This window comes from Ornithodoros turicata, chromosome 7 (assembly GCF_037126465.1).
Source record: "Ornithodoros turicata isolate Travis chromosome 7, ASM3712646v1, whole genome shotgun sequence".
Lineage (NCBI taxonomy): Eukaryota > Metazoa > Arthropoda > Arachnida > Ixodida > Argasidae > Ornithodoros > Ornithodoros turicata.
The window spans coordinates 51,913,719-51,939,912 of NC_088207.1; the positions used below are offsets into that span (position 1 = coordinate 51,913,719).

At 46.7% G+C, this 26,194-nt stretch overlaps 4 protein-coding genes across 5 annotated transcripts; 1 reads left to right on the forward strand and 3 right to left on the reverse strand.

The window, feature by feature from the left end:
- Positions 1 to 1,053: 1,053 nt before the first annotated feature.
- LOC135400068 (uncharacterized) lies at positions 1,054 to 4,273 on the reverse strand. The gene is made up of 4 exons (XM_064631800.1): positions 4,190 to 4,273; positions 3,624 to 3,684; positions 3,137 to 3,272; positions 1,054 to 1,324 (listed from the first exon to the last, which is right to left on the reverse strand). Exons 2-4 carry the CDS (start codon positions 3,664 to 3,666, stop codon positions 1,144 to 1,146), a joined length of 360 nt encoding a protein of 119 aa, XP_064487870.1. The 5' UTR covers positions 3,667 to 3,684; positions 4,190 to 4,273; the 3' UTR covers positions 1,054 to 1,143.
- Positions 4,274 to 8,981: 4,708 nt separating this feature from the next.
- LOC135400069 (uncharacterized) lies at positions 8,982 to 12,356 on the forward strand. The gene is made up of 2 exons (XM_064631801.1): positions 8,982 to 10,007; positions 10,171 to 12,356. The coding sequence occupies exons 1-2, from the start codon at positions 9,155 to 9,157 to the stop codon at positions 12,234 to 12,236; spliced, it is 2,919 nt and encodes a 972-aa protein (XP_064487871.1). The 5' UTR covers positions 8,982 to 9,154; the 3' UTR covers positions 12,237 to 12,356.
- Positions 12,357 to 14,067: 1,711 nt separating this feature from the next.
- LOC135400639 (endothelin-converting enzyme 2-like) lies at positions 14,068 to 19,724 on the reverse strand. The gene is made up of 3 exons (XM_064632470.1): positions 19,413 to 19,724; positions 15,172 to 16,886; positions 14,068 to 14,566 (listed from the first exon to the last, which is right to left on the reverse strand). The coding sequence occupies exons 1-3, from the start codon at positions 19,722 to 19,724 to the stop codon at positions 14,227 to 14,229; spliced, it is 2,367 nt and encodes a 788-aa protein (XP_064488540.1). The 3' UTR covers positions 14,068 to 14,226.
- A 677-nt stretch (positions 19,725 to 20,401) lies between these two features.
- On the reverse strand, positions 20,402 to 25,970 carry LOC135401500 (uncharacterized). 2 transcript variants are annotated; one of them, XM_064633941.1, is made up of 5 exons: positions 25,480 to 25,967; positions 25,247 to 25,291; positions 24,747 to 25,031; positions 23,020 to 23,259; positions 20,402 to 22,925 (listed from the first exon to the last, which is right to left on the reverse strand). In XM_064633941.1, exons 1-5 carry the CDS (start codon positions 25,783 to 25,785, stop codon positions 22,884 to 22,886), a joined length of 918 nt encoding a protein of 305 aa, XP_064490011.1. In that variant the 5' UTR covers positions 25,786 to 25,967; the 3' UTR covers positions 20,402 to 22,883. The 2 variants fall into 2 exon arrangements, with proteins under 2 accessions (XP_064490011.1, XP_064490012.1); XM_064633942.1 differs by lacking the exon at positions 25,247 to 25,291 and having other exon boundaries at positions 25,480 to 25,970.
- Positions 25,971 to 26,194: the final 224 nt, after the last annotated feature.

The window sequence follows — 26,194 nt, forward strand, 5'->3', positions numbered from 1 at the left end:
ATCCGGCTGTGTGCCACAGGTGCACATGCTATAGTTCCGTTTTGGGAATATAGATAAAGCTTATTGGCATTTGCACATACCTTCCTGCATTAGCGGTCAGTCAACTTTTCGTGGAAAGTCCATCCAACGTTACCTCAGAACCATCGGCCTGGATTGTCATCAAGACGCGCTTATCATTTTTACTGTACCTTCCCGAGGACAAGAGCTGTGGAAGATGCCAAAGAACATGGGAAGAAACGAAAGGTAAAAAGCAAACCCCACTGTCACCAATACTGGCCGAAGCATCCGACACCTCCCCAAAACCAGAGTTGTACATGTTACTCGAAAAAAGTAATTTATTACAATTCCTGTTACTACTGCGCGAAAAGTAATTCTTTACCGTTACAAATTATTTCATCAAAAATTTAATTAGTTGCCGATTAAAAATGTAACGCGTTACTTTTCCCGTTACTTTTAAATTGTCTCGCCTCTTGTCTCAGATGAGGACGACCGTATAGAAGTCGAAACATCCGCTTCGTTTGGTTACTATTGTTATGTTCAGCCGGACAATTTATCAATACGATCACCTATTTTACTGCTGCTCCAGTAGGTCGCGGTTGTAAGGGATTATCATATTACTGTGGTCTGCATGGAACACGTGTGGACTAGAGACGGCCGTTGCAGTGACCTCTGCGTCATTGCTTCAGTCGAACTCGTGGTGGAACAGAAGATCAGATTGGCTTGCTGAAAAGTGTTGCCATTGTTGACAGAAGGTTAAAAAAGTAATCGATTACTCAGTAATTGATGACCGAAAATTGTAATCAGATTACTTGGAAAATTACTTGCTCACAAAATTAATTGATTACGTTAAAATTTACCGAAAAGAGTAATTGATTACTAGTAACGCAATTATATTAGTAACGCGTTACGTACAACTCTGCCGAAAACCCGCCGAAGCTAGGAGCCCAATGCTCCTCAAACCACGCAGACTTCTTGCCATCCATTCCATCACCAGGAACGACTTTTGCAGCGGGGAAACCCAAGTGATTCACAGAAACATCCACAACAGGGATATCAACGCAAGAATTATTTTACTTCGAGACTCTACATGAGTATCTTTGCTCAGCCGTGAGTAGCCGGAGTTGGTACTGCTGAGGAAGGCACCTAGTTGTAGCCAGCAGGCGTCAACGTCAGGCATTCGTCGCCATAGCGTTCCGTCCTGCAAGACATGGCGCCGAGCTTTTCTCGGAAGGTGCGTCTAGCATCGGCCAAGGCTGCATCCTTCACGTGAGAGCATTCACCTACGAGGTTCTGGTTTAAGCAGTCTTCGATGTACTCCATGGCGCTACATATGAGAGATGCTTTCCCGTTACTTATGACACTCACAATGTAAATTAGATACGAAAATGCCAGTGATGGATACGAATAAACAAACAAACAACGAAGCACTTTTATATACCCAAGACTAAGGTAGTTCACTTAAGATGAACAAACATTTTGTCGACTGTAACTCTGGGACGTGTTCCTCTCAACTGACGGTAGCTACTAGGCTACTAAAAAGCAGACACGAACAGAATACATTATCGAATGTCAGTAAGGTATAATTGCTATTCGTCTCAGCAGGCGTGCTGTTATACCTGTCTTATGCTTAGGAAACCCGTCGTATTAATTCAATTAAAGCGTCCCAGACAATCCGTGAAGAACCAGTCATGAAGATCAGGAGGAAAGGGCCCGTTTGCATAAAAACTGACTCCGAGTCTCAGACTCAATCTCAATAGCCTCGGCAGTTTATTGAGCACGCGCTCGCTGCTCGTGCTGGAAGCGATGGCGAAGCTATTGAGATTGAGTCTGAGACTCGAGCTCAACTTTTACGCAAACGGGCCTACGTACGGTATAAAAAGGAATAGGCCGTGCCCAGTAGTTCAGACTGGTGCCCGAATGACACTCAAATTGTACATCAAATGCCAAACTCCAAAAGTCTCCCACCGACCTTTTCGACTGTAACGTGTAAGGTATAAAGCAGAAAAGGTCAAGCAGATGATCAAACACGCCGATGAAAGATGGCAGTTCAGTGGACTCATTAAACGACTCTCAACGCTTTTGTGATCACGTAGCCCATACGGGCGTTCGGTTTTGGTAGTCAGTATATGAACATAGGACTACAAAGTATAGGTGGTAGGATGCCTCAACACTAGCTCCCTCTGCACACAGAGGGAGCTAGTATTCATGCACCCTACGACGCGATCTAGACCATCGTCACCTAGGTTAAAAACAAAACAAAAAGACTCGATCGCCTAAACGATGTGACGTTGTCATTAACGCCAACCACACCACAACCGTGCTTTCGGCAGCTATGAAGACGTGCCGTCAGAAGCCACATGGGCAGCCACTAGTAGCCAAAGAAATACTGCGCTTGAAATCGACTGTGGCTATTGGTTGAAGCAGACGACATCCCGACTTGGTATCCAGGCCGAGACTGCGAGAACCCATCGCCACAACCGATGTCACACGCAGGCTTTCTTTGGCCATTAGTGGCTACCCATGCGGCTGCCGAAAGCACGGTCGTGGTTGGTGGGCCCATAATGACATCGTCACGTCATTTAAGCGATCGAGTCTTAGAAGTCGGCCCAGGACGCACATTCCCCCAGGGTGTCAGTTGTGACGTTGCCCACCTCTGTGAGGTCCACAACAGCGAGCTCTTTCACCACCACCACCGGGGGAGATGCCCATGGTTCGAATCCAAACGCCGGCTGTACTGTCTGGATGTTTTCCCTGGGTATTCCTCGGAAGCTTTAAAGACAAATGTCGGCACAGTTCCCTGTGAAGTCGGCCCAGGACCTTCGACCCCCCCCCCCCCTACGATAGCTGTGACGTTGCCCGCCTGAGCGTACTGACTATACAACAAGCAGCTCCGCCGCCACCATATGTCCACGTGCCTTACGTGTATATCTACACCCTATTATTATTAATTAATTCATTAAACTGTTAGACTCCACGTGGCGTAAGGGGAGGAATTCAACAGGGGAAGGGTGTTCTCTTTATCTAGGTGGCATTGGCCAGTCCTACTATACGACAAATACGAGAACCATACGGTCACCACCACCACCACTGCCACCATCGTTTTGAGAATGCGTTTTAAGAATCAAACTCTCCATACCAGCATTTGAGTAGATTCTTTGTCCTTCCTCTAACAGTGCCCGGTGCAATATCCTTGAACGGAGACACAGATTTGATGTTATCTATGCAGTTTGCCGCAGCGTCGGTGGCGGCGTCACAGTCTGCAGTCACTGTACCTGCAGGACGAGACACACTTTCGTGGTACGTTGCAGCAGGCAATTTTATGCCTGAAGAATGACATTTTATGTTTAAAATGCGGAGTGGTACGCCTCTTTGTAGCAATTAACACAAATGTTTTGTTCGCTTTCAAAAATAAAAAAAAAGTAAAAGAAAACGCTTCGAACAGAAGTTTACATCTGGCATAATTTATGGTCGTTGTGATTAACAAACCTTGCGGATTGATGTAATAAAATATTGGAATTGGAAGTGAAAGAAAAATATGGAGATATTAGCCCGGACCCAGTCAGGACTGGCTACCCCAAAACGCTTTTGTGGGTGGAAAACTAGAGCCAGTAAAATACACTTACTCAGTAGACTAAGGATCACGATCGAAGCAGCGAATATTTTCATGATTGACGTTCCCTGAAACTGGTAAGGAAGTATAAGAGAAAATGGTCCGAGCGAAATATAACTGCAATCTACACTACATCCCAGCAGATCCCATTTCTTACGTATGGGTATGCAGCAGCAGTCGACATGAAGCCGTAACCAGCATTTTTGTGCCTTGTACACAGACACGATTGCTATTAAGATGTGCATATATGAATCTTCTGCCCCATTACCAACTAAGGATGACATGAGAAATTTTTTGTACATCATTTACATAATTAATTAAAATATCTGAGATGATAAGGAAGATCCATATGCGAGTTTACTTTGTCGACCTAACGTCATGTACACGTGTTACCCGATTTGCGCGACAGGACATGACGTGGGCAAGTTTCCTTACATGCGTGATCCAATAATTAAATGAAACGCACTGAAAATATACTTCGCTATATAAGGCGCCCCAACTGCAACAGTATACGCATTATGTAACTTGATTACGATTAAAATTTTACTCTTTGTAAACCTGGAAATTAAAATGACTCACTGGACTGGAGAGACTGACGACGTGCTGCTATTACGCGTGTCGATTGACTGAACGGAAGCGCCAACATCCGTGAGTATTCCACTTGCATGAGGCAGGGAAACGGCTAATGATAACAACCAGCCAATAGCTAACCTATAGCTAACATTTCCTTTTCTTTTTTCTTTTTTTTTTTGAACGAGCGGGACGTCTTTAACCCGCTCGGCCATGCCTCTGGTATATGGCATATATGCAGGCCGAAATATGCATGCACAACAACAACAACAACATAGATGAATGGATGATGATGATGTGGGATGTTTCCCTGCGTTGAGTGCAGGACCCTGAACATCCTGGAAATATGCAGCAAAAAATCCTCAAAATGCGCAACGTTTTTCATTGTTCCTGGTACGAAAGCAATGCACCAAATGCCTATTTAAATAAAAAAAAGGGAGTGTTTTGTTAGCGATAACACGGTAAAATAAAGCCGCCTTCGTTCTCCTGTACGAAACAACGAACACTTGCGCCACAGATATAGATCATGGAGAAGGCGTTGCGGTCGTGATTGATAAAGTACCTTAAAGGAGGCTAGCCGATGGACGAAACCCATGACGAAACAAGCCTGAGCATGGGCAACATGAAAAACACGAACGTACACGTATATTCATGTTTTTTTGTGTTGCCCATGCTCAGCCTCGTTTCATCGCTTTGCGTTTGGCACTGCACCATGCCGATTAAAATGGAAACGGTGCCAGTCTTCGTAACGGTATAATGTGACGAAGATGAAGTACAGCCCATCGGCCATGCACGCAATGGAAGATGGAGCGCAGCCAGGGTACGAGCTGAACACCGTACCTCACCCCACCGAAACATGAACAATATTAGATTCAGACTTCGCCTTCTCCCCCTCCCCCCCCCCAAAAAAAAACACCCATCAAAAAAGAAGTATGCTGTCACACCTGAAATATGACAAAATATGCACTTTTCGTGCGTTTTCATGCGAAATGTGCACCAACGAGCAAAACATGCATTTATATGAGCCATAGAACCCTTCTGATCGGGCCCAAACCAAGACCAAAAGTGTTTTTTAGTCGTCCAGACGGGAAACGATATCGATAAAAAGAGAAGAAGAAAAAAACATGCATTTGCCGCTCTAGTCATGAAAAGTCTTAAGGCGCTACGAAATCGTCTAAACCCTGTGGAAAACTGGGAAGGCGTCCCCGAGCACATCAACTACGAATGTCACCGTCTTAATTTACGTTCACAGCCGAACTGCAATTCGAAAATAACACTGTTGTGTCACTAAGCGGGTGTTGCCGTGCCTCACATTCGATGTCAGAAAGATTTAAGGGTGCGGGCGGGTGGACTGCATGCAGATATTATAAACATGAATTATATAAGAGCTATAATCAGCTATAGCTAATTGTCGAGTAGCTGCTTTAAAAACTAGCACTGCTTACCTAGAAGCGCAAGAAATGCGAGGCAATGGGCGAACAGTTTCATGATTGAGCTTCAAGGCCGTACCTTAGAGATGCTGCAACAAGTTCAGTACAAGAATGGAGCAAGTTAATGAAATCATTAGAAAGATACATACCGATATGCGCAGCCAACAGTGCTGTCCGTGGAGAGCGATGTGCCTTAGTACGAACTACGCAGAAGGTTGAATGGTGCGATTAGTCAAATAGTTTAAGTACGCGGAAACAGTCTCGTTATTGGTTGTTCCTAGAGTTGCCAACCAAGTTCTTATTGGATAAAACGCCGCCAACCAACCATCTTATTGGATAACGACCACTCGGCTACTGCAAGCAGCCAATCCCCACCTAAGGACTGAAACCGGCTTCACAGCCAACCGTGCCATACACCATCACGTTTCTGCGGAGCTGAGCCCGCACGATCAAGATAATATGCCACAGCCGTCGGGCTGCTGGCAGAGGTCGGGTAAACACAAACACAGCTTCCCGCCACAACTTCCGGTGCCACGAAGACTTCCGGTCTTTCCGCGATTAAAGACGCTCTGAACCAGCCGCATTACAGAATTATATCTTCCGCTTTCCTGCACTCTTAAAAATGAGGTGGTGGTGGTCGTCGTCGTGGTGGTGGCGAAAGGGACCTTACCACACAGCATGCTCCTAGCCAACCATCATGATGGTTGGCTAGGAGCGTGCTATGCGATGAAGTTCACTTTTAAGAGTGTGGTTTGTTGAAAACGAGAGGCGTACGCCTTTTTGTGGCGATTTGAATTGCCACAAACACACACACACAAAAGACGACACTACTGTATCAATCGGCACAGTGGTTGGAGCAGAGCGTGGCTGCTGTGAAATCGGGTGTCGTTTTGGAACCAAACCGGAAGCGGTGAAAACGGCATTTATACCGCACGGCTCTGACTCCTGAAGGTCGACGTTAAAGTCAGGAATAGGAAGTATTTCGTTGCTTCATTGTTAATTAAAAAGCGGAAACTTACATCCTACACACTGTGACTTATCGTCTTTCTGTCTAATTAGCTTCGCCTGTTCTACCATTAGCCGATAAGAAGTGATAGCAGACACGAAGTGGAGGCATAGTCAGGGGCTGAGATCTGAAACCCAGAAATAATTCGATGGAAGATTTTAGGAAACCCCAGTGTTCCTCGCGCACGTGTTGCACCCCTTGCGATTATTGTCATGAAGGAAGAACCACCCTCACGTTTCGTTTTCGAGGAACTTGTCACCTCGAGGACCGAGAACTCGGCACAGTCTGGGGACTCTTTCCTCCTCTCTGATAACGAAGTTCCCACAGTTCAAAGCGCTAAGCAGTCTGGGGCCCTATCATCGTCGAAGTTATCGGCATTCGAGTGCTTTGCGTCACGCCTGTCAGGAGTCGTTACGTGAAGAAGGCGTGAAGATCAGAAATGAATGTCACGTGATCTCAACCAATAGTCGAGCTTTTGATCCTGCAACCTTCATGCTTTATCTAGTTTATCACTGATAAACTAGATAAAGCAGTGCAGGACCAAGTGCTCGACAATTTTACCCAATTGTCCGACCAATCTCCCTTAGTGGCTTACGGCCATCTTTTCAGAGGAGGACGAAGAAGAGGAAATATAGAAACGAATAGAAATAGAAAGAAAAAAAATGGAAACGTAGGTCGCACTGGTGCGGCCAGCTGTTCCAGGACGCTTGATGTGTGGAAAGGCAATATAGTTGTGTTTACCATAGCGTAAACAGCGAAAGATGAAGAACAGTCTCTGTCTTAGAGTAGCGATCTGGGGTCGGTATCTTTTTCCTTCAGCTCGACTTCCAGTCCAAGGTTCGGTTCCCGGATTTCACGTAGCCCTCCATTTCATAGCAAGTTCCTTGCAATACTTTTAGCCCTCAGGAGGATACCACCCTCCCGTGAGAGGGTGCTCTTGCTTTCAGACTCACTTTCAGTTGTTCCCGCTTTGGCGACCCCCTCCCAGGTCTTGCTCTCCCTACTGCTTCTTCTTGCTCCCCCGCATGTACGCGATTATCATGTAACGATATCATTATTACGTGGGTTCCTGGCCACCACGGGCTTGCTGTAAACGAGACTGCTAACGCCCTCGCGAAAATGTAATAATAATAATAAATGCCCATCTCTTGCGCGGTTATTGACCTTATCCCGGCCCTCCCCTTGCACATGTTTGTGTCGCCAGAGACAAACAGTTTTTACGGCTCTCCTTTGGTCCCATCTTGCGTCCTCGGTTCGCCCACCTGTCTTTCTCGTGGCAGCCAGCTTCTTGTTTATCTCGGCAGTCAGAAGTCTCGTTGACGCGCGCTCGTTGCCTCGACCTGCCCCTCAACTTTTCCTCCGTCGAGCCGGCCGCTCTTCATCTCCCGCGTGCCCCCACTGTGGCCAGGACGAGGCAGTAGAACACTTCCTCCTACACTGTAGTTTTTACGCTATAGTCTTCAAGAAGCCTATTTCAGTCTCCCTCTCCGTCTACTGGGAGTCCCCCTGTCCCTGTCAGCCCTCCTTTCATTTGGAGCCTCTCACACGTCCAATTGGGATAGATCTATGCCAGCGGGTCCTTCGTATTTGCTTTCCCACTCGCGCCGCTTATACAGCCCACCCTCCATCATCCCCCATTCTCCCACCATCACCCCTGCACCATCATCATCATCATCATCATGCAATGAGTATTCTCAAGCGCACACTTAGTAGCTCTCATTCACCACCTCCGCCATCACATTCCCCGTCCAGTTTGTCATATCATAGGCATAGTCTAGATCAGGGTTGCGGAGTTACCACTCCGGGGTTGGAATGATTCCGGAATCATTCCAGATTTATCAGAGCCCGGAATGGAATTGGAATGGAATGGCGGAAACTGTCCTAGGAGTGAAATGGAATTGGAGTGGACTTGTTGGCTCAGAATAATCACGGACAACAACCGTTCTAGTGGGTGCGCTGTCGATGGCGGATGGTATTCCTCTACATGGTCTGGGTGCCACACGGTCAAAGGCGAAATAACCTTGTCTTTCTTTTTTTTCCCTTGATGGGTAATGTCACCTCTATAGCACTGCGGGGCTACCCAGCACGGTTACCGGTCCCTTTTCTTTTACTGATGGAATCAAAGGAAAGGAATGGGGTTGCCAAGCCATTCCAGGAGTGAGAATTGGCCATACCTTTTCATTCCGAGGAATTGAAAGGAATGGAATTATCGCAAATCTCCATTCCACGAAATGGAATTGGAATGGAATGGGTTAGATAGTCAATTTCATAGACCTGGCCAATCTCGCTTGTGGCTAATGTCCATTCTCCATGGAGGAGAGAAGAAGAAGAAGAAGAACCGTGTCACACGCAACGTGCGCATGCCATCGTTTTGCTGTTCTGTTTTTCAGTATTATTGGCCTTCGCCGTAGTCTCTACCTGCCCGCTCTAGTGCTCATTCAACTTTTTTCGTGGGAAATCCATCCTCCCGTACTTCAGAACCATCTGCCTGGACAACGCCTTTCTCATTTTTCCTGCACCTTCCAGAGGACGAAAGCTATGGAATCTGCCAAGGAACATAAGAAGGCGCGGCGTGGCACATCGGGTCCAACCAAGTCGCGGAAGGTAAAAAAGAAATCACTCTCACCAATACCCGCCGAAGCATCCCACACCTCTCCAAATCCAGTCAATGCAACCCACTTCGCCTCAAAAGACGCCAACATCTCGCCATCTATTCCATCACCAGGCATGACTTCTGAAACGGACGCTCATGGAAAGTCAGACACCCATCCGGACATATTTAGCCCCAAATTCTACAGTCGTCGAGGAACCAGAATAGACCTGCAGGACATGAAGTGGAACGCTGTCGCTGCAAATAGACGACCATCAATGCACGCTGTAGATGCAAAATACTTATCCCCGGGAACTAAGTCTAAGAACAATATTGACCCTGCATTAGCCGATATGATGTCGGGCATGCAAGAAATCAGTCCGGTCGCGCCCGCTAGTCCTCCAGGTGAAAAGGAAAAGCCGGAGAACGAAGAAAAGCGCCAACTCCTAGCCCCAAGGACAAGCATCTTCAGAATCTTAAACTGGACTCATGGCAAGCACCGTGCAGAGAAGAAAGTATCATCGAATATGGTAGAACAACCGAAAGACAACAAAAGCGCCCTTTCTCCCGAGCACTTGGAAAATGCCATTGAACACGTTGCGCCTAAACCCGCCGGTGCCGACACGCCAGTAGATGCGAACGAGCCTAACGCTGCAAGGTCCTCCAAGAGAGCAAAGAAAGAGTCTGAAGTGGTGTCCCCAGCCCACGCAGATAAGGAAAAGAAATCACCGCAGAGGAAGCAGTCTGCGCTGATTACGGGCCTGACGAAGATATGGGTATCGATGAGCACAAAGAGGAAAGGTTGGTTTATTAGAATTTGTAATGACGTCGCTACTGAAAGCAGGTATAGGAAGTAACTCGAAGGTTTTGGCTTCATTCTTTGAATCTTAAAGTCGTGTTCTTTTGGTTGTGAGATACATTGTCGATGTACGTATGTGCCAATCAATGAACATTTTGGTTCCAGGCGGCGGTCGCACTGTACAGCGTGAACCGCTGACGAAATCGGAGATTATCGCCGTTTCTTCCTCGGTTATTCTCATCCTGACAATTCCAACTGTGATCATCTTCGTCATTCTGTCACTCTTGAAGCCAGAAACAGCCACCATATTCGATTGCAGCTCTTCCAAATGCATCCAAGTGAAGAACAACCTGGCTTCCATGCTCAACACGAGAATAAACCCTTGCACCGATTTCTACAGCTATGTCTGCGACAAGTGGATGCGCAACCACACACATGTAAGCTACATCGAGTATGTCATTGAAGAATTTCATCGCAGCATCCACAGCGCTCTATATGAAGGAAGTCCTGAACCAACAGATAGACACGGTATGCACCTCCTGAGCAGGCTTTACAGGACGTGCTACAAGTTCATGACGTCGAGCAACCTTACTCTTCAGGAGATCACATCGTACGCCAGCGAAGAGCTTGAAATACCGCTACTCCTAAATGCCAGCAACTCAGGCGTGATTCTAAAGTACCTGGTCAACGTGTCCTTATCGAGAGGTGTTTCTTCTGTCTTCAGTCTTCACTTCGAAAACAAAGACAGAAAGCCCTACCTCTACGTCAAAGCCACCCGTTCGATACAGGGATACATGGAGAACACTATTCACGAAGCTGTCCCCAAGGACTTGAGCTACTCTTTCATTCCTCACATTGAAGACTACGTGAAAGACGTGACAAGCGTAATTTATGAGGGCAAGGACACTGACTCTCACGTGCGTCAGATGGTGGAGTGGGACAGAACGTTCGACGTCCTTCTCATGCGTGTTTCCGTCGAAGGGTCCGAAGAGTATAGAAGAATCGCAGAAATGACGGAAGCATTTAACCCTGTCAAGATGAGCGAAATCACCGCCATGATAAACAGTATGGCTCCGCAAAGACTCGCACTGAGCACGGAGAAAGACAGTATCTTGGCGTACGGATTCCCCGCCATTGTCCAGATACTAGATACAATGAAGAACGGGACTGTTGCCGCTAGAAGCCTATACTTCGCCGTGCAGTTGCTAACGAACGTTCTTAGTCTCTTCAACCTACGACAACACCTCGTTGCTGCACCGCCAGACATTATAGTCACCGCCTGTCTAAGGGTTACCCAGCAGACTCTGTTTCACACGTGGCCGTATCTGGTGACACGAAAGATGCATTACAGCGCTAGGGCGGCGGAAGCCAAGCGTCTTGCAGACTCCATCAAGAATTTCCCAATGGAAGGAGGTGGACTTAACTGGACGTCAGACGCCAGCGCACGTGGGATTATTAGAGAGCTAAATAATCTCGACATCGTCACGTACGAAGATTCGGCACTCCATAACATGCAAAGTACTTACGACGGGCTCCAAGTTGGCGATAATAGCTTCCTGATCGTTTACTTCAAAATCAAAAGATTCGAAACTAGACTGCTCCTGGATTGGCTCCCAACAACCTTCGGCACTGTCGCGGCTAGGAATCAGATCGCTTCGAACCTCTCCCTCCAACACTTTCAGGCAGGGTCAACCAGTTGGATTTTCATTCCGTCCGCGTACCAGAGTCCTGCCATGTTTAAACTCGGCGAGAAGGAGGCATTCCCATTTTACATCAACCATCCCACTATTGGACTCCTGGTGGCTAGGGAAATGATACGGGTCACTCAACAGGCAATGAACTGGGACGAAAGAACCAGAAGGGTGACGAAAAGGTACATGGACTGCCTGACGTCCATACGGAGCTTCTTACGACTGGAGGCCATAGAAGAAGAAAATAAGTGGAGGACGGAAGCCTTCTCCTGGTCGTTTGGGTCACACCTGTCCTACACCTCGATGCGCATCGCATTTCAGCAGCATTCCAAAGTGGACACGACGCAATTTCGTACCGCGCAAGAACTTTACTTCATTTTGTCCTGTCTCATGTCCTGTTCATCCGTTGAATCTGGACTTTTGTTTTTGTCCAGGGAACAATGCGCCATCCCGCTCTTAAGTAATGTTGATTTTTTGCGCTACTACAACTGCACGGAAATTGAACGGCTTTCGTGCATAACGACACTTTTTGTACGATAATTATATTGCGGTAGCTCGCAGTATTAGATTTATAGTGATCTATTTTCATTAGTCTATTCGTGCTATGACGTCTAGCTATTTTCCGTGCACGACATTCTATTGCAGTATAAACAAATTTCCAATTTCCTTGAAGTGTGTTCGTACCTCATACGTCTCCGCGTCGCAAGCCGAAATGCGTTGTCGAACACACCGCTAAATAGTAACTAAACGACGAAGGATAACTTCATCGAAGGATAATTTATTACCGCATGCATGGCGCTCATTGCTGAGAAGGATAATAGTGACTACAGTAAAAGTGAGCACTCCCAAGTTCATGCAGCACAAACTCAAGCCAACCAAGTTTTCAGTCACCTTCCACACCCCCAATGGCACCCCCTTTTGGATACACCCCCAATACCGAAACTCGAAAGATCGCGGTATAGTGCGGGCAATGGCGATCATCTTGGCGTATCCGATGAATTAATGCCGCGTCGTGATGTGTTTCGTGGCATTCGGAAAGCTAGTGCCGCCTCACTACGTCAAAATCGCTTAGTCCTTAGCCAAAACCAGCCCACCGTAGGACTTCGGTCATCTCTGTGAGGCGGCTCCTTATATCATAGATCGAGAAGTTACCCGTCAAAAAACTCGTTACGAGGTAAGTTACCGTGTGAAAAATGTAACTAAGCTAATAACGAAGTTCTTCAGCCTGAAATGTAACTCTCAGTTACAGAGCTACTTAAAAAAAAGAACGAGTTACTCCCAAGTCACTTCGGACACAAAATAGCACTACACGTAGAACACGCTTAGATCGCATCTTACACCCTGTGGTCGCACAATGTTTCAGTTTCATTTCAATGGTAGCGGTTCTTACTTCCTGAATAGAATACTGTCATTGATTGAATATCACGTTTTATGGCAAAAAATGCCACGAAAGAACCGGAGAAAAATAAGAAAATATGGGGACGTGAGTGAAAAGCGAATTAAAAGTAACTTGGAAATTAGCTTAAGTTACTTTGGCAAAGTCACCTAAAAAAGAAACTAGTTCCTCTGAAAGTTACCACGGCGCAAAAGTACCGAGTTACAAGTTACAAGTTACAAAAAAAAAAAGGAACTTAGTTACCTCGACCTCTGCATTATATATACCGGTTTCGAGGTTAAACACGCTGATGCATACAAAGAGAAGGTTACACTATGCCGATGACTAAGGCCCGCAGAGACATGATGCAATAGTGTCTTGTGGCCGTCACCAGCAGTTACAAAATTCCAAGGTCACGGCATGATATTCCGAAGTCCCTTGGAAGTGACGAACCCAAAGCTCGGGACAGCTATCTTTGAGCCGTGCTCTGCCACACTGCGTCTGCGTGTGGGGAAGCTACCTAGGCCATGGGGGGGGGGGGGGATATGTTTATTAAGAAAGCCATGGGTTTCTGTAGGTAACTAACGCACGATATATTCCGAAATGGGCCAAAGAATACCTGACAGTACAGGACAAGCTCGAACTAGTTGCTATAGTTCGAGCTTGTTAAGGCTGTGTTGAGGTCTGTTCTGTGGCTCATTTCGCGATGTACCTGGGCGGAGCGGTAAGTGGGATTGTTCTCGTCACCGCGTCAAGCCATACAGTACGGGTACTATAGGCCACCCCTCTGTGAGTCCGAAGGTGGTTCCCTCGTTGCCCGCCAGTCGAACGCTTAGAGACGGGGGCAATGCAAGTACAAATTGGAATAGATGTACCCAGTTCTCTCCCTTTCACTACAAATATACTACAAACTTGACGTGACGTTGTACGAAGCGGTATGTCTGTACCGCGATTCCGTCTAATCTGTCCAATGCGAAATTGAGGAATACAAAGTGGTTCCATGCTCACACTTTACTCATACACTGATATGGGTCCCATACTCATCGCATTTTACGATACTGCGTATTGATAGCGGTACCATGTGCATTTTTCTATGTCATCTCCGTCTCCGTGGTATATCGCGAGTGAAGACATATTGCAGGAACACGGCAATGTTTAAATGGTGACCTTTTGGGCATCGAAGAACCCACATTTCTCTACGGGGTTCATGGTCGAATTCAAAGGGCAAAGGAATGCATCTGAAAATGTCCACAGGTTCTTCAAGGGAACGTTGCAGGATGCCCTCTGGAACGCGGTAGGAGTGCTTGCACAGAAGGCGTGGCAGAAGTTGATGAAGAATATTTGATCGTCGGGGAACTCTTCCAGGTTCTTGGCACGCCACTGGGGGACCTTCAGGACATTGGACTTGCTCTGCCTGTAGGCGGCAAACGCTGCTTCTAACCCAGGTATCAGGTGCTGCAATTGACTGTGCTCCACCGCCATGTCGCTGGAAGACCTTAAGAGAAATATGTGCCTATATATTAGTATGCAATTTGACCACGGGGTCTAACTTGACTAGCGTATGGTCAATAAGGGACCTCTTCCAACACAAGCACAAGAACATGCCACGCCAATGAATGTGTCTAAAATGGCAGAGACGAAACTCTCGTGCTTTAGACGGGGCCAAAAGCCACGATGAAAAAAACCCGAAACTAGGGAGACGACGAAAAACGGACACACATAAGTATTCTTCCTAGTCTCGGCATTTTCTCAGCGTGTGTTCGAGTCGGAAGCTCGCTTGCTTCCCAGCCATTCTTTGCAAGACTGCCCAGTTTGCAAGACTTGAGCATGACTGTTTGCGCAAGCTCAGAAGAATTTTGTAAGAGCTTTAGAGATCATTACTATGGTATGAATCTTCCACAAACTTCCCTATTTCACTAATTTTTTTTCTCTCTGTGTGTGTGTTGTCGTTGTCGCCAAGGGAAAAGTTAGTCTTTGTAACGTTACTGGATTTACACGCAGCAACGTTCTTCGCAGGTCGAAATTTTTCAAGTTCGCTCTCGAAGCAGTAGATACTTGTGCAACGACAGAGTGGAATCGGTCACTACAAACACCACTAACCTGCACGTTGTTCGGCGCTCGTAGTCTTTGTACGAAGACTGAGACCACCAGAGAGCATTTCTAGCTTCCGCATCGTAGAGGGTTCCCAAGCTGTCGAACGCTCTTGCGACGGCCGCGGCGTAGTGCGCTCCGAATCCACCGTAATTCATCGCCGATGTACCACCGTCCACGAAGAATGGAGTTCCAGTTGCAGACAGGGAAACTGCCAGCACGTTGATCGAGTACATGTACCTCAGCGGCACCTCGGTGTCGAAATTGAACACACTAGAATAGTCTTTGTGGCCTAACAGCGATCTGCGCGCCTTTTGCGAACGGAGCCACGTTTTCAAGAGTGAACCCTGTGGTTCCGGAAACCTGGCGAACATGTCCTCGAGGCCGAGCCCGCTGAAGACAATATCCGGCGGCCACAGACCCACATCCATGGTACGAAGTTTCCGTAGTGCCACGACCCTGGATGTCGCGTCTATCCATGCCGTTGAGATGAAATGACTGATAAAGCTCTGATCTATCGTATATCGGATTCGTTCAACTTCGGAGCGGTCCCGTTCAGATATCTCCCGAATAAAACGAGCTCGTACAGCGAGGCCGTACGTCCGCTCCGCGAGTGCCAAGCAGGTCACGTTGGATTTCAGAAAAAGGTTGGAGTCTGGAATGTCTTTCACTGGGTTATCCACGGACGCTAGCCAGGAGTACATTTGAAGGAATGTCCAGGCGATATTGAGTCGCACGCGCGAACTGTTAATGTTGTATATAAGCATATCGACAACGCGAAGGAGCTTTACGTTGCTAACGTACACGCGATCTGTCGTCCTGAAAACAATAAATGGATCAAAGTGCTTGTTCAAGAGCCCTAGCCACGACGAAGAGGGAGTCTTTGGTGTGGCCAACGCAGTTATTTGGTTAATTACGAACGAAAGTTCTCTGCGACCCGAAAAGCAGGAGGAGAGGTTCTGCAGTACCAACTTCTCGTCTCGTCTAAGGTCTTCGATGACGCTAGCGCTAGGGGACGCGTTGTGAAAATAGAGATAGTAGCCGTGAACGTATGAGAGATAGCGGTTCGCGTTCTGTATGCTGTCCAAGAAATTCATCCACGTGGGAGATACGCTGCCTTTATCGATCTGAATTAGCGGTCGTCGCTTGGAAACATGTTTCACGCGGACCGAGAAGAATAGACCGACATTCCAGTTTATAGCCAGGTCCAATAAGATGTCTAAAGGATGACGTCCTGGGTTTTGCACATCGTCGGGCCACGACAGACCTCGTCTGCTCATGAAGTCTTTCAGATCCTCGACGTCTGCAGCACTTTGACGGCTGCTGGTCATGCACATCTTGAACATGCGTTCCGCTTTGGACACAGCGCTGCCTAAGTCGTTTCGGCCCCCGTCGATTGCCTTCAATACCCCTTGGTTGACGCTCTCCAGTGTATCGCGCGACACGCCAGGACTTCGAGGAAACCTGGGAGTCCATTTTCCGCAGACGAAAGAGTAGAAGTCGTCGCAAGGGTGCGTGCTTTGGTCGAGAGCATCCTTAAGAGACAGGGCTTCTCGGAGACATACCGACGTGGAACATGGGATGTGCCGTCTATTCTTTTCGAAAAGCGATTCTCGCGATCGAATGAGAGCAACGCTAGCGACGATGAGGAGGAGAGCGACGAAGTAGCCGACTGTGCTCCATGACGCTTCGAGCTTGGCTTCTTTGCGCGCTGTATCTCTGGACTGTAAGAATGAACCATCATTAGTTATGCTGCGGAGGAAGGCTATCCCGAAGTTCTTTGACCCGTTCACGTGCCACTTTTCCGGGAACAATTTGGGAGTAAAATACTAAAGTTATACTCTTGGGAATGTCTTGGTATCTTACTTCGATACTTTGAAGGTACAGTATTTAGTATCTTCTGAAATACCTTTGGCGGTAAAACCGTATGGTTTTCTGAAAGCTTGTTAACTTGGATGCCTCAGACATTTAATGGTTCTGATGTAAATTGATCATTTTTTTCAGCAGTAGAATTTTAGAGATTGCTACGCAAAAGCGGATGGCACAGACCACCTCTAGGCACGGAACTCGGTCGTTACGACCGTTAACCGCGCTTTAACCGAACTTTTCAAGAATTGCTGTTGTTCTTCAAGAAAAGTCAACGGTAACAGTAACTTGTCTCAAATGCGTTACGTTGTTCTTCAGTATCACGTGATGCCTGTCCGCCAATTCGGGGCCGACACCTGCATTGTTCTTTGTGAACGTTGAAGATCGCCACCTTCCAGTTTATAAAAGCGCGATTTGCCTGCTACTTAAATAGTTTTTTTTAAATATCTTGTACAAGACTGCCCGAACAAATCAAATCCAGGAACGGCATAAACCTCGTCGAACGTTAGTATATGGGTGGCCAGGGAAAGCTGTCGCATTTTTTACTTCGGATTTCGCTGTTAACGAAAGTGCGTCCGTCAGGCTGACGAAACCGATGTTGGATTTTAGTGCGATCTTTTGGCTACACAATTACAAAGTTATATGTACAGTTTGCCACATTGCCAAACGCGTACGAAATGCTACAGCATTGCAGGAGCAAAGGTGCCTGCAATGTGACCGTACATGATTTGCATGCGGCGCAACGGCAAACTACGACCACAGGTGCCATATGGGAGTGAAACGCGTTTCCCCGAGGCCCATTGCCATATGGGCCTCGTTCACAAACACGGATGTCGCTTACAAACGCGTTCATTTCCTGTTGAAGACACTGTACCCTTTGGTGCGTCCCTCTATATACTGTAGCTGCCAGGTCCCCCAAGGTCGCCATTTTCCCATGTATTTGTTCCTATCCCGATGCGTGCAATGCCGGAGGCCGCCCTTAGATACCCCATTGTTACCAGACGTTGGCTTGCGTTTGATTGTAGCGCGCTAAAGATCCAGTTGAAGCACAGTCCAAGCCAGGCCAAGTCACCGAAGGAGAAATGGACGACTGCGCCTACGGCGCCAGTGGCGGCGCCTGGTACGACAGGTACGCTATGTGATGCACGCAGCCGTGCACTAGATCCTTCCGATCGCTCAACACGTTTAAAAACGGGACCAAAACGTGAAACACGACACAGAAAGTTGTTATACGCGTTTTATTTGGACATATAGAGTCTAGATTCATTCGCAGAAACAACAAAAACACTTTGCCGCTAAACTTAGCGCGCTTAAGTGATCCGGAACGGCAACAGTGGGGTATCTAGTGGCGGCCTTCTTCGTTGCACGCTTTTCCGAGGTGAGTTTGGGGGACCTGGTAGCTGCATCCTGCTCTATCCCGTATAGCTGCCGGCGTAGAGCTGACGAACGACGTGGGCGACACGCGTTCCGCGAGACGTGCTGTGCAGACTGAGTGCAGCTGCTACTGAGTGCAGCACTGAGGAATAGCCTCAACGTTCGTGCAAGCGGATGCTCTGCTTCGTTCTTTTTTAGAGAACTTACCCGTTAACAGGTCTCCCCGGTCCCTCTACGATAAATCGAACATTCACAACGCGCTCAGCATCGAGCTTTTACCAAATTATTAGAAATAGGTTTCGTGAACTCGTTCCTGAACCACATAGAACACAGACCCGCAGGGTCGGTATCGTGAACTACGAGGCCAGGGCAGTAGGGCAAGTCCACAAGGAGCCATTCAGACACCGTTCTAAAACGTAACTCGCATGGGCACCGGATTATATACTGTATTGAATATTGGGATCATATTGAAAGGCATTCCGTGCTGGATATTTTTCTGTTCGCGTTAGTCATATAGTGCTGTTTCAGCACTACTATCTCGAAATGAAACGAATAAAAGAAGTAACGAAAACGAGATCTCGGCTGGTTGTCAACCCGAGCCCTCGCGAGTAAAAAAGAGTAAAAAAGAAAAAGAAAAGAAAAATATGCCGTGAAGAGCTATATGGTTAACGAGGTATGCCAGTGTTACTCATAGCTCATTCAGTTGTTCATCCAATCGCTTTCGTGCGACAGCGAAAGCCGTTTTGCGGTAGTCGTGTAGCAACGCAACCATTGTGAACGTTCTGCAGCAAACCGGAAATCGCATAAAAAATGTTTCACGGAAAGTCGTCTGCCATGATTGTCGTCTACTGCTAATACTATCTGAGGTTAGACATTACAGTATCTGATTACGGAACCATCGGTCGCCAAGAACCGGCTGACAGCGAAATCGCGGTCATTCTATAACGAGCGGAAGTGAGGGCAGTTGGACGTACGTCTGAAGATGAAAATGCGAAAGCTACATTTCATACCGTATTCTGAACCGCGTCAGGTACTGGTTCCAGGGGAAGAGATGCTGCATTTTCGTTGACGTCTGTGGTGTGCTTCATTTGACGAAGCTGTTGTCCAGCAACGAATGGTAGTAGGCAAAGACGCAGCAGTTCGACTCGGCTTGCAACACGGAATGACAATATCTTCTTCTTCAGCCAGGAGGGCAGTGGCCATTGTCCACTTCTTCTTCCACCACTAGGAACAGTGGCCACCAGCCACACAGGGCGATTGGCCAGGGTTTGGTCTTCTTCCCTCTCTGGCCACCAAGGGCGATTCTTCTTCTTCTGCCCCATAGTCACGCCTTTGGCCCAGCTCATCCCTCCTTCTAGATGATTCGCCACGGTCCGCGTAAACGTCACTGGCCCTTTGCCACACTCAACCGCCAGCTAATGTTGAAATTTCCAACTATCCGCCTTATGTCGCAGACATCGCCGCATATCCTAAGAAAACGAATGACATGGAGCGACCTTGAGCCCCCATCCAGAAGTCCTCATCGCCAGAACGTTCCCTATCCGAGTAGCTCTCTTACAACACTCTGGGGGCCGCCATTGTTATTTGTATTTTATACCTAACGAGTTTTAGTGTAGGTGGTGGTGGTGGTGGTGGTGCTGGTGCTGGTGAAAGGGCTCGCCGTTGTCAGCCTCACATAGATGGGCGACGTCAGGACTGAGTTTTAGTGTACCCCAGGTAACGTCACCGTCAAGATACCGTACCTACCGGAACCAATGACAGCGTGCGAGAGTCAGAATCTTATCTGTTGATTGGGTGCGGTAGACGTGGTAGCCAACAGGGCTCCCGGTAGCAGTGGCAATGAATGGCGTACAGACGTGAACAGGTGGAGAGAGGACAGCAAGGTGGAGTGGAGAACAAAGGGGTTAGTATGCACCCTGGGCGACTTTGTTCTTCAGAAAATTAGTATTGCAGAATCAACTGCATCTAAATTACTGCAAATCATCAATAATGCAGCATATCATCCACAGCACTAGAGGAAACACTTCATTACCACTTTTACACACAGCATGTCCTGCTAAAGGCTTTTCATTTTCCTCGTAAATTACTTCATACATTCACACTGGCGAACATTATTGGTCGGTCGAATAAAATAAACATTGGCACAAAACAGTCGGTGCAGTAATAATAGCCTGCTAAATGTTGATGCAAAAATATTCTGTAGAAATTGTTAAAGTGTTACAACAATTTTTAGGGAAGTGTTGGGAATAGCCCAAAACCAAGACATAAGTAGTTGGGCAAGTGTAAGCATAGTCTATAGTAGTATGTTGCACAATGCTCTTTGGCTCTCGAAAAAAGAAATCTTTTCTCAAACTGGAGGTCTGTCAGGTCTCTGTGCATATTGTTTTATGCCTTGGAGGACGCTAACTATCAACATAGCCGCCGACAACCAAAAATTGCTACTTTCTGTTGGCTTATTTATAAACGCAATAAAGTAGTTGTTTTTCCAACGTAAACTAGACTGATACACCATTTGAGTGTGCTTCCATGACAAGCAAAGTGCGCAGGCACTAGTGGTAGGTGACGCCTTTGTGATTTCTAATATTTGGGGCCACACTCACACTTTTATGCCATGCTTTTGATACATCATCCTGCTTGCACTTACAGTAGACTCTTGTTAATTCAAACTCCTGGGGACCACAGAAATTTTTTTTGAATTATCAGGCATGCCTCAAAATATGAGCTACAAGAGAATATGTCATGGGGTCATGCTGTCTCATGTGCTGGAGGTAGCTAACAATGATCTACAATGGGTTGTCGTGACTGCTGTAGCTCACAACGTACAATCCCACTGCCACTACATTTAAAGATCGTTTACAGTAAACTATGACATCAGTTTCTACCTTTACTGGTAGGATTCACCCACAAAATAGCAGACCAGGACCTTCTGTAGCCCTTTTCAGCATAGAATGGGTACCCCGTCAGCATGCAAACAGCTTGTCAAAGTGTCAGCACATTTTCTTTTAATTTTTTGTCGATAGGGAAATTCAAAGAGTGGGTGAAAAATTTGAATTAAGGGAAGGTACAGTTTGAATTATCCAGTTTTTCGACATAGAAGGCCAGATAAAAATTCCAGATTTGTTTGATTTAACAGAAAGTTTGAATTATCAGGGATTGAATTAACGAGAGTCTACTGTATATCATTTATTGCTCGTCATAGCAGGCTCCTTCTGACCTGTCCAACTTTCATGTACGTTTCTGTGACACCGCTCAAAGATGGTTAATTTGTGACTCAATAATATGGCTCACAATTTTAGAAAATAGTAACAAAGCTTTCACCATGTGCTCCTCTGACTACTTTGTATGCTCATCAGGTGATACCAATTGGAAGCATTCCAGGGTGAGATTCCAAGGTAAGGCGAGGTCTACAAGTAAGACGCGCCTCGAAAAGCCGAGTCACGCATAGCAAATGTTTCCTTAGACTTTTCGAAATCTGCATCCTGGACCTAAATTTTCACCACAATCACAAGGGCTAATAGCCATAACTAATACGCTACTCATTACAATGAAACCAGTAAAATACATAAATACCCGCAATATGTACATCTCAGCATCGGAAACTTACACACAAATTTCACACAAAAAGGTGATGCATGATATGGTGCCCTAAGGGCACAAATCCACAAATGATGAAGTTTGTTCGTTGTCAAGATGCGTACAGTGAAGCGTGGTTGTACAGACGAACCCCCCTTTATCTGGGCTTTACTTATCCCATGCTATCTGCACAAGGAACATGGAGGGATAGATTGCAGTCCTTGCAGTTTGGCTAAATTTATCTGAACTTCAGTTTCTCCAGGGGAGGGGGGGCGACAAGCATATGCAAGTTAGCCTTTTGTAATTGCACCCACGTGCCACACATTAAACAGCCCAGAGCACTGCAGATGATCCACTGAGTTATGATAACTGTTCACTTGCAGAGCTACATTCTCAGTGTGGAGACTACGTCTGACAGCTGCGGACGAGACTACAATTCTGGAGGATGTCAACACTGACAACCACAACAATGCCTCTGCATTTAGGCATGAACGTGTCATTAATATTGCCACTTCCACCGTATAGCAGCGTGAATCCAATGACAGTGAACAACCCAGTGGTGTGACACTTGAGAATGTGCAAACCACACAGAGAACGGCTCCCGCGATAACGTTTCTCGAGTTAATGTTATTAGTAGGAGTTTACAGGAGCTAAATATTATGCAAACGATAATGGACAGAGTGCTCCATGTCCTCCAAAATAAACACATGCTTTGTTGATAACCAATAACTCGCTCGCTCTGGAGTTTAATTCATTCATATCCACCACTTTCCCCAGATGCTTTTGCTGGAAACCGTCAGTGTTGGATAAGCGGAAGGTCAACTACACACGACATCAAACAAATGTTTTTGTGGCGACACGTGATGTGTACTGGATTATGCAGACACGGCGTGTTCATGCGAAAACCGTTACCAGTTGTCCAAGAAGTCAAATCCTGTCTTTGGTATTTCCTAAAGGAAAGAGAAGTGGAGGAGAAATTGAGATGGCACGCCTTCAAAACAATTACTAGCTCATTCGCATATCCTCTCATTCAATATAACTTGCCTTCAGCGATGGGCTTACAGCAACGCTCGATGCAGTGCCCACAGCTGACTGTGAGATTTCAGGTGCAGACACTTCTTTTGCAGGCGAAGCCAACCTATTTGCCCTAGGGGGAGCCACTGGGGGTGGAGGAGCAGGCACGGTAGGCTTTGGCACTTCTGGCGGAAAAACTTTCACCTTGGGTATAGAGAGAGCAGGGGGCTTGTTCGCAGGTGGCTTTGGACTATCCTCGGTGACAGTCTTCTACAAAGAAATTGACAATCATTGCATCTTAGTATCCGCAGACACGGATTAATCTGACAGTCGTAGTATTCCTCATGCCACCCTTCCAGCTACATACTATTAAAGGGACGGTCTCGTACAGCCGGGGCGATTCTGAAACTTAGCCAAAACCAGCTTCACGAGTACTGTACACATACAACCGTCAAAGTTTCATTCGGAATAATCGAGTCGTTTTCGAGGCATTTGTCAAAACGTTGAACGAACTAAACCACCATGCTTGCCACTTCTTAGCAAGTGCATTTTTGATCCGAGAACTGAGAGAAAACGTACGAGAGTTGCCGCGGTGCCCAGTAACTTCTGAAAGTCGTCTGCCCACGCCGATGCACTAGCGCGTGTAAAAGCAGACGATTTCTGTATCCTATCACGGACTTTCCCGCAGGGCGACGTGGCCGGCCTTATTGTTGCCAACACAGATCGCGGCGGGCTCTGCAATCTTTATCAATTTAATTCGTTTATTTAATAACTGTGGTGTGTTTTTGTCGCGTAAATTCGCAGTATTCCACTTTCAATAAAGGGCAATCGAATGGTACACTTTATGAGAGAGGCAGGGGGTACGAGACCGTCCCTTAAAAGCAGGATCGTGAAAAGGGGAGGGGGACACATCCGCTAGTCATGATGCCCAGTCACGGGAAGCATAATCCGACTCCACGCCTCTATTTGACAGCACAAGCTTACCTCTTAAAGTGGTTGTGACACTTTGTCACACGTTATGCCGAATAAATGTGAAAGACAGTTAACTATTCACAGCGGTGTGAAACTGTATTCCAAGTTTTAGAGCAAAGGGGGCAATAGACATGTAGAAAATCGGCACTACAAACACTGAAACTCATCCAGCTCTGCAGGTGTTTACGATGGTCTGCCGGCATGGAAGAGGTCATGTGCTTACAACGACCAATGGGAATGACTGTGGATCTCACTCCTATGACATCAGAGCGGGCTTGACACATTGTGTGTGTTCAAGGGCTCGCATCTCACTAAGTTCAATTCAATTCAATTTATTAACACCCAAAAACCTCTGAAGAGGATGTTATATGGGTGGACTGGGGTAAAACATAATAATAATAATAATAATAATAATAATATTAATAATAATAATAATAACAATAATAACGGAATAGCTATTTTTTGTCAGTACTCTGGCATGTAGTACAATGCGTTTACGGTGTAATGAACCCCAAATGACACAAGGTCAGAACCCCTTCAACAGAAACGCTAATCATTACATCAGAAACTTGTAAACTGTACTATGAATATTACAAACTTATAAGAACTTGTAAACCGAGGTAATGGAGCAGAAGAAGTAGTACGTCAGTTCCTTTGGGCCCTCACCTTCCAATTCTTTATGTAATCCCACCTTGGAAATTGCACGTACAACACTGGTGAACCGTGGGTTTTGCTGGTGCTTACAGGGCAGGGACATGAGAAAAGGGAATAGTCAAACAGCTTACGGTAACTGTCGCGGCAGGCACAGTTGATTTCGTAGCTTGTGGAGGGTTCGGAGGTGCCAGCTTAGGCCTCGGAGGATCGGGAGGGGGACACTGGGGTGGCGTAGGAGCCCTTCGTCGCCCCTTGCGTTCTGCAGGGGTAGGGGGATTGGACGAAATGCGGGAAGCCACGGAGCTCATCGATTCGTGCGACTTAGATACAGGTGGGAGTCGCATCTCTGGCACTTTAGGCATGGACGCCATGTCGGGCTCATCTTCACCAGTTGCAACGCGTAAGTTAAGCAAGCTCTGAAGCAAAGAAAAACATACCTTGAATACATTCTGTGAAATCACATTGGAGATAAGCAATGCACTACAACATATATATATATATAGAAAGGATAAGGATTTGTGAGGCGTTGTTAGTGTCCGTAAGTAAGAATTATTACTGCCAACTGTGAAAATGGGAGGGGTCAACGAAATTAGGTCAAGGAAACTCAAATCCGGGTCGCGTCGCATCGTACCTGAGTTTGCCAGCAAAAAGGGGCAGAGTGCTCATCCTTCCAGCACTGAAATGAATTATACGCAGCGATTAGTACAGGAGTAAGCGTTACAAAAGTGTCTGAGAGAGGCAAGCCGCAGGACAGGAAGTTCTGAAAGAAATTTAGACACTCGAATCGAACAGCCAGCACCACAGTTAATGAAAGGCGAGACCAAAGCAAGAGAGACCGAGCGCGGAATATCAAAAGGTCTTTACCCCCGATTTCCCACACGACACGGCGTTCTCTTCATCCATAACCATCCTGTCTCCGGTGCTGAGGCCGATCACGGGAAAGACTTCGACATCGGCAAGTTCTCTCGGGCAAGAGTTGTACTTCTCTTTGATTTCGGAGCACACCAACCGTTCCCACACGATTTCACTTTTTTCCCTCTCGGACAGATGGTCCCAGTCTTCATTGTGGTCTTCTTTGATAAGTGATACGTCTTGCATTATGCGTGAGGACGCGTAGTTCAAGCTGCGGAAATAAGATTCCACTTGGTCGCGCACTTGACTGGACGTCATGTTGCTGGAACCCAACCGAGTGCCGTCCACAATCACCTAATGGTTTCACGGATCAATGAACGGATTAATATAGTCGGTCACTTCAAGGAAGAGTTCATCTCGACCTAGCTTGACAGAAATAAACACCAGACACCGCCTTCCTCATCCACCCAAAAGCAGGAAGTTGGCCAGCGTTGGTGGTGGCGCCACTTGTCAGTAATAAAAGCACTGTGGTCCGGGTTGTTATGGTTACAGCGTGCGTGCTGCGCGATTCGCTTTTTCTTTTTTTTCACTCGTTATGTGCCCTTGCATGGCTCTTTCAGAAGAAAAAAACTTTGTTTGCACTGTTCCCGCTTTGTAGCTAACAAGTTATATAATTTGTTTGAACGAAGGATATATACCCAACATGTGAATATGCAGGGAATACTGG

What these genes read in the sequence shown, in the direction of transcription:
- LOC135400068 (XM_064631800.1), bottom strand. Translation starts at nt 3,666, where the DNA reads ATGAAAATATTCGCTGCTTCGATCGTGATCCTTAGTCTACTGA. An exon ending in CGTGATCCTTAGTCTACTGA is followed by an intron (nt 3,273 to 3,623) that starts GTAAGTGTATTT and finishes CTCGTCCTGCAG; the next exon opens with GTACAGTGACTGCAGACTGT. An exon ending in AAGAATCTACTCAAATGCTG is followed by an intron (nt 1,325 to 3,136) that starts GTATGGAGAGTT and finishes TCTCATATGTAG; the next exon opens with CGCCATGGAGTACATCGAAG.
- LOC135400069 (XM_064631801.1), top strand. Translation starts at nt 9,155, where the DNA reads ATGGAATCTGCCAAGGAACATAAGAAGGCGCGGCGTGGCACATCGGGT. An exon ending in GATGAGCACAAAGAGGAAAG is followed by an intron (nt 10,008 to 10,170) that starts GTTGGTTTATTA and finishes TTTTGGTTCCAG; the next exon opens with GCGGCGGTCGCACTGTACAG.
- LOC135400639 (XM_064632470.1), bottom strand. Translation starts at nt 19,724, where the DNA reads ATGGGGCAGAAGAAGAAGAATCGCCCTTGGTGGCCAGAGAGGGAAGAA. An exon ending in CTGACGCGGTTCAGAATACG is followed by an intron (nt 16,887 to 19,412) that starts GTATGAAATGTA and finishes TCATTCTTACAG; the next exon opens with TCCAGAGATACAGCGCGCAA. An exon ending in GAGCGCCGAACAACGTGCAG is followed by an intron (nt 14,567 to 15,171) that starts GTTAGTGGTGTT and finishes ATTTCTCTTAAG; the next exon opens with GTCTTCCAGCGACATGGCGG.
- LOC135401500 (XM_064633941.1), bottom strand. Translation starts at nt 25,785, where the DNA reads ATGACGTCCAGTCAAGTGCGCGACCAAGTGGAATCTTATTTCCGCAGC. An exon ending in CTTTTTGCTGGCAAACTCAG is followed by an intron (nt 25,032 to 25,246) that starts GTACGATGCGAC and finishes TCTTTGCTTCAG; the next exon opens with AGCTTGCTTAACTTACGCGT. An exon ending in TGCCTGCCGCGACAGTTACC is followed by an intron (nt 23,260 to 24,746) that starts GTAAGCTGTTTG and finishes ATTTCTTTGTAG; the next exon opens with AAGACTGTCACCGAGGATAG.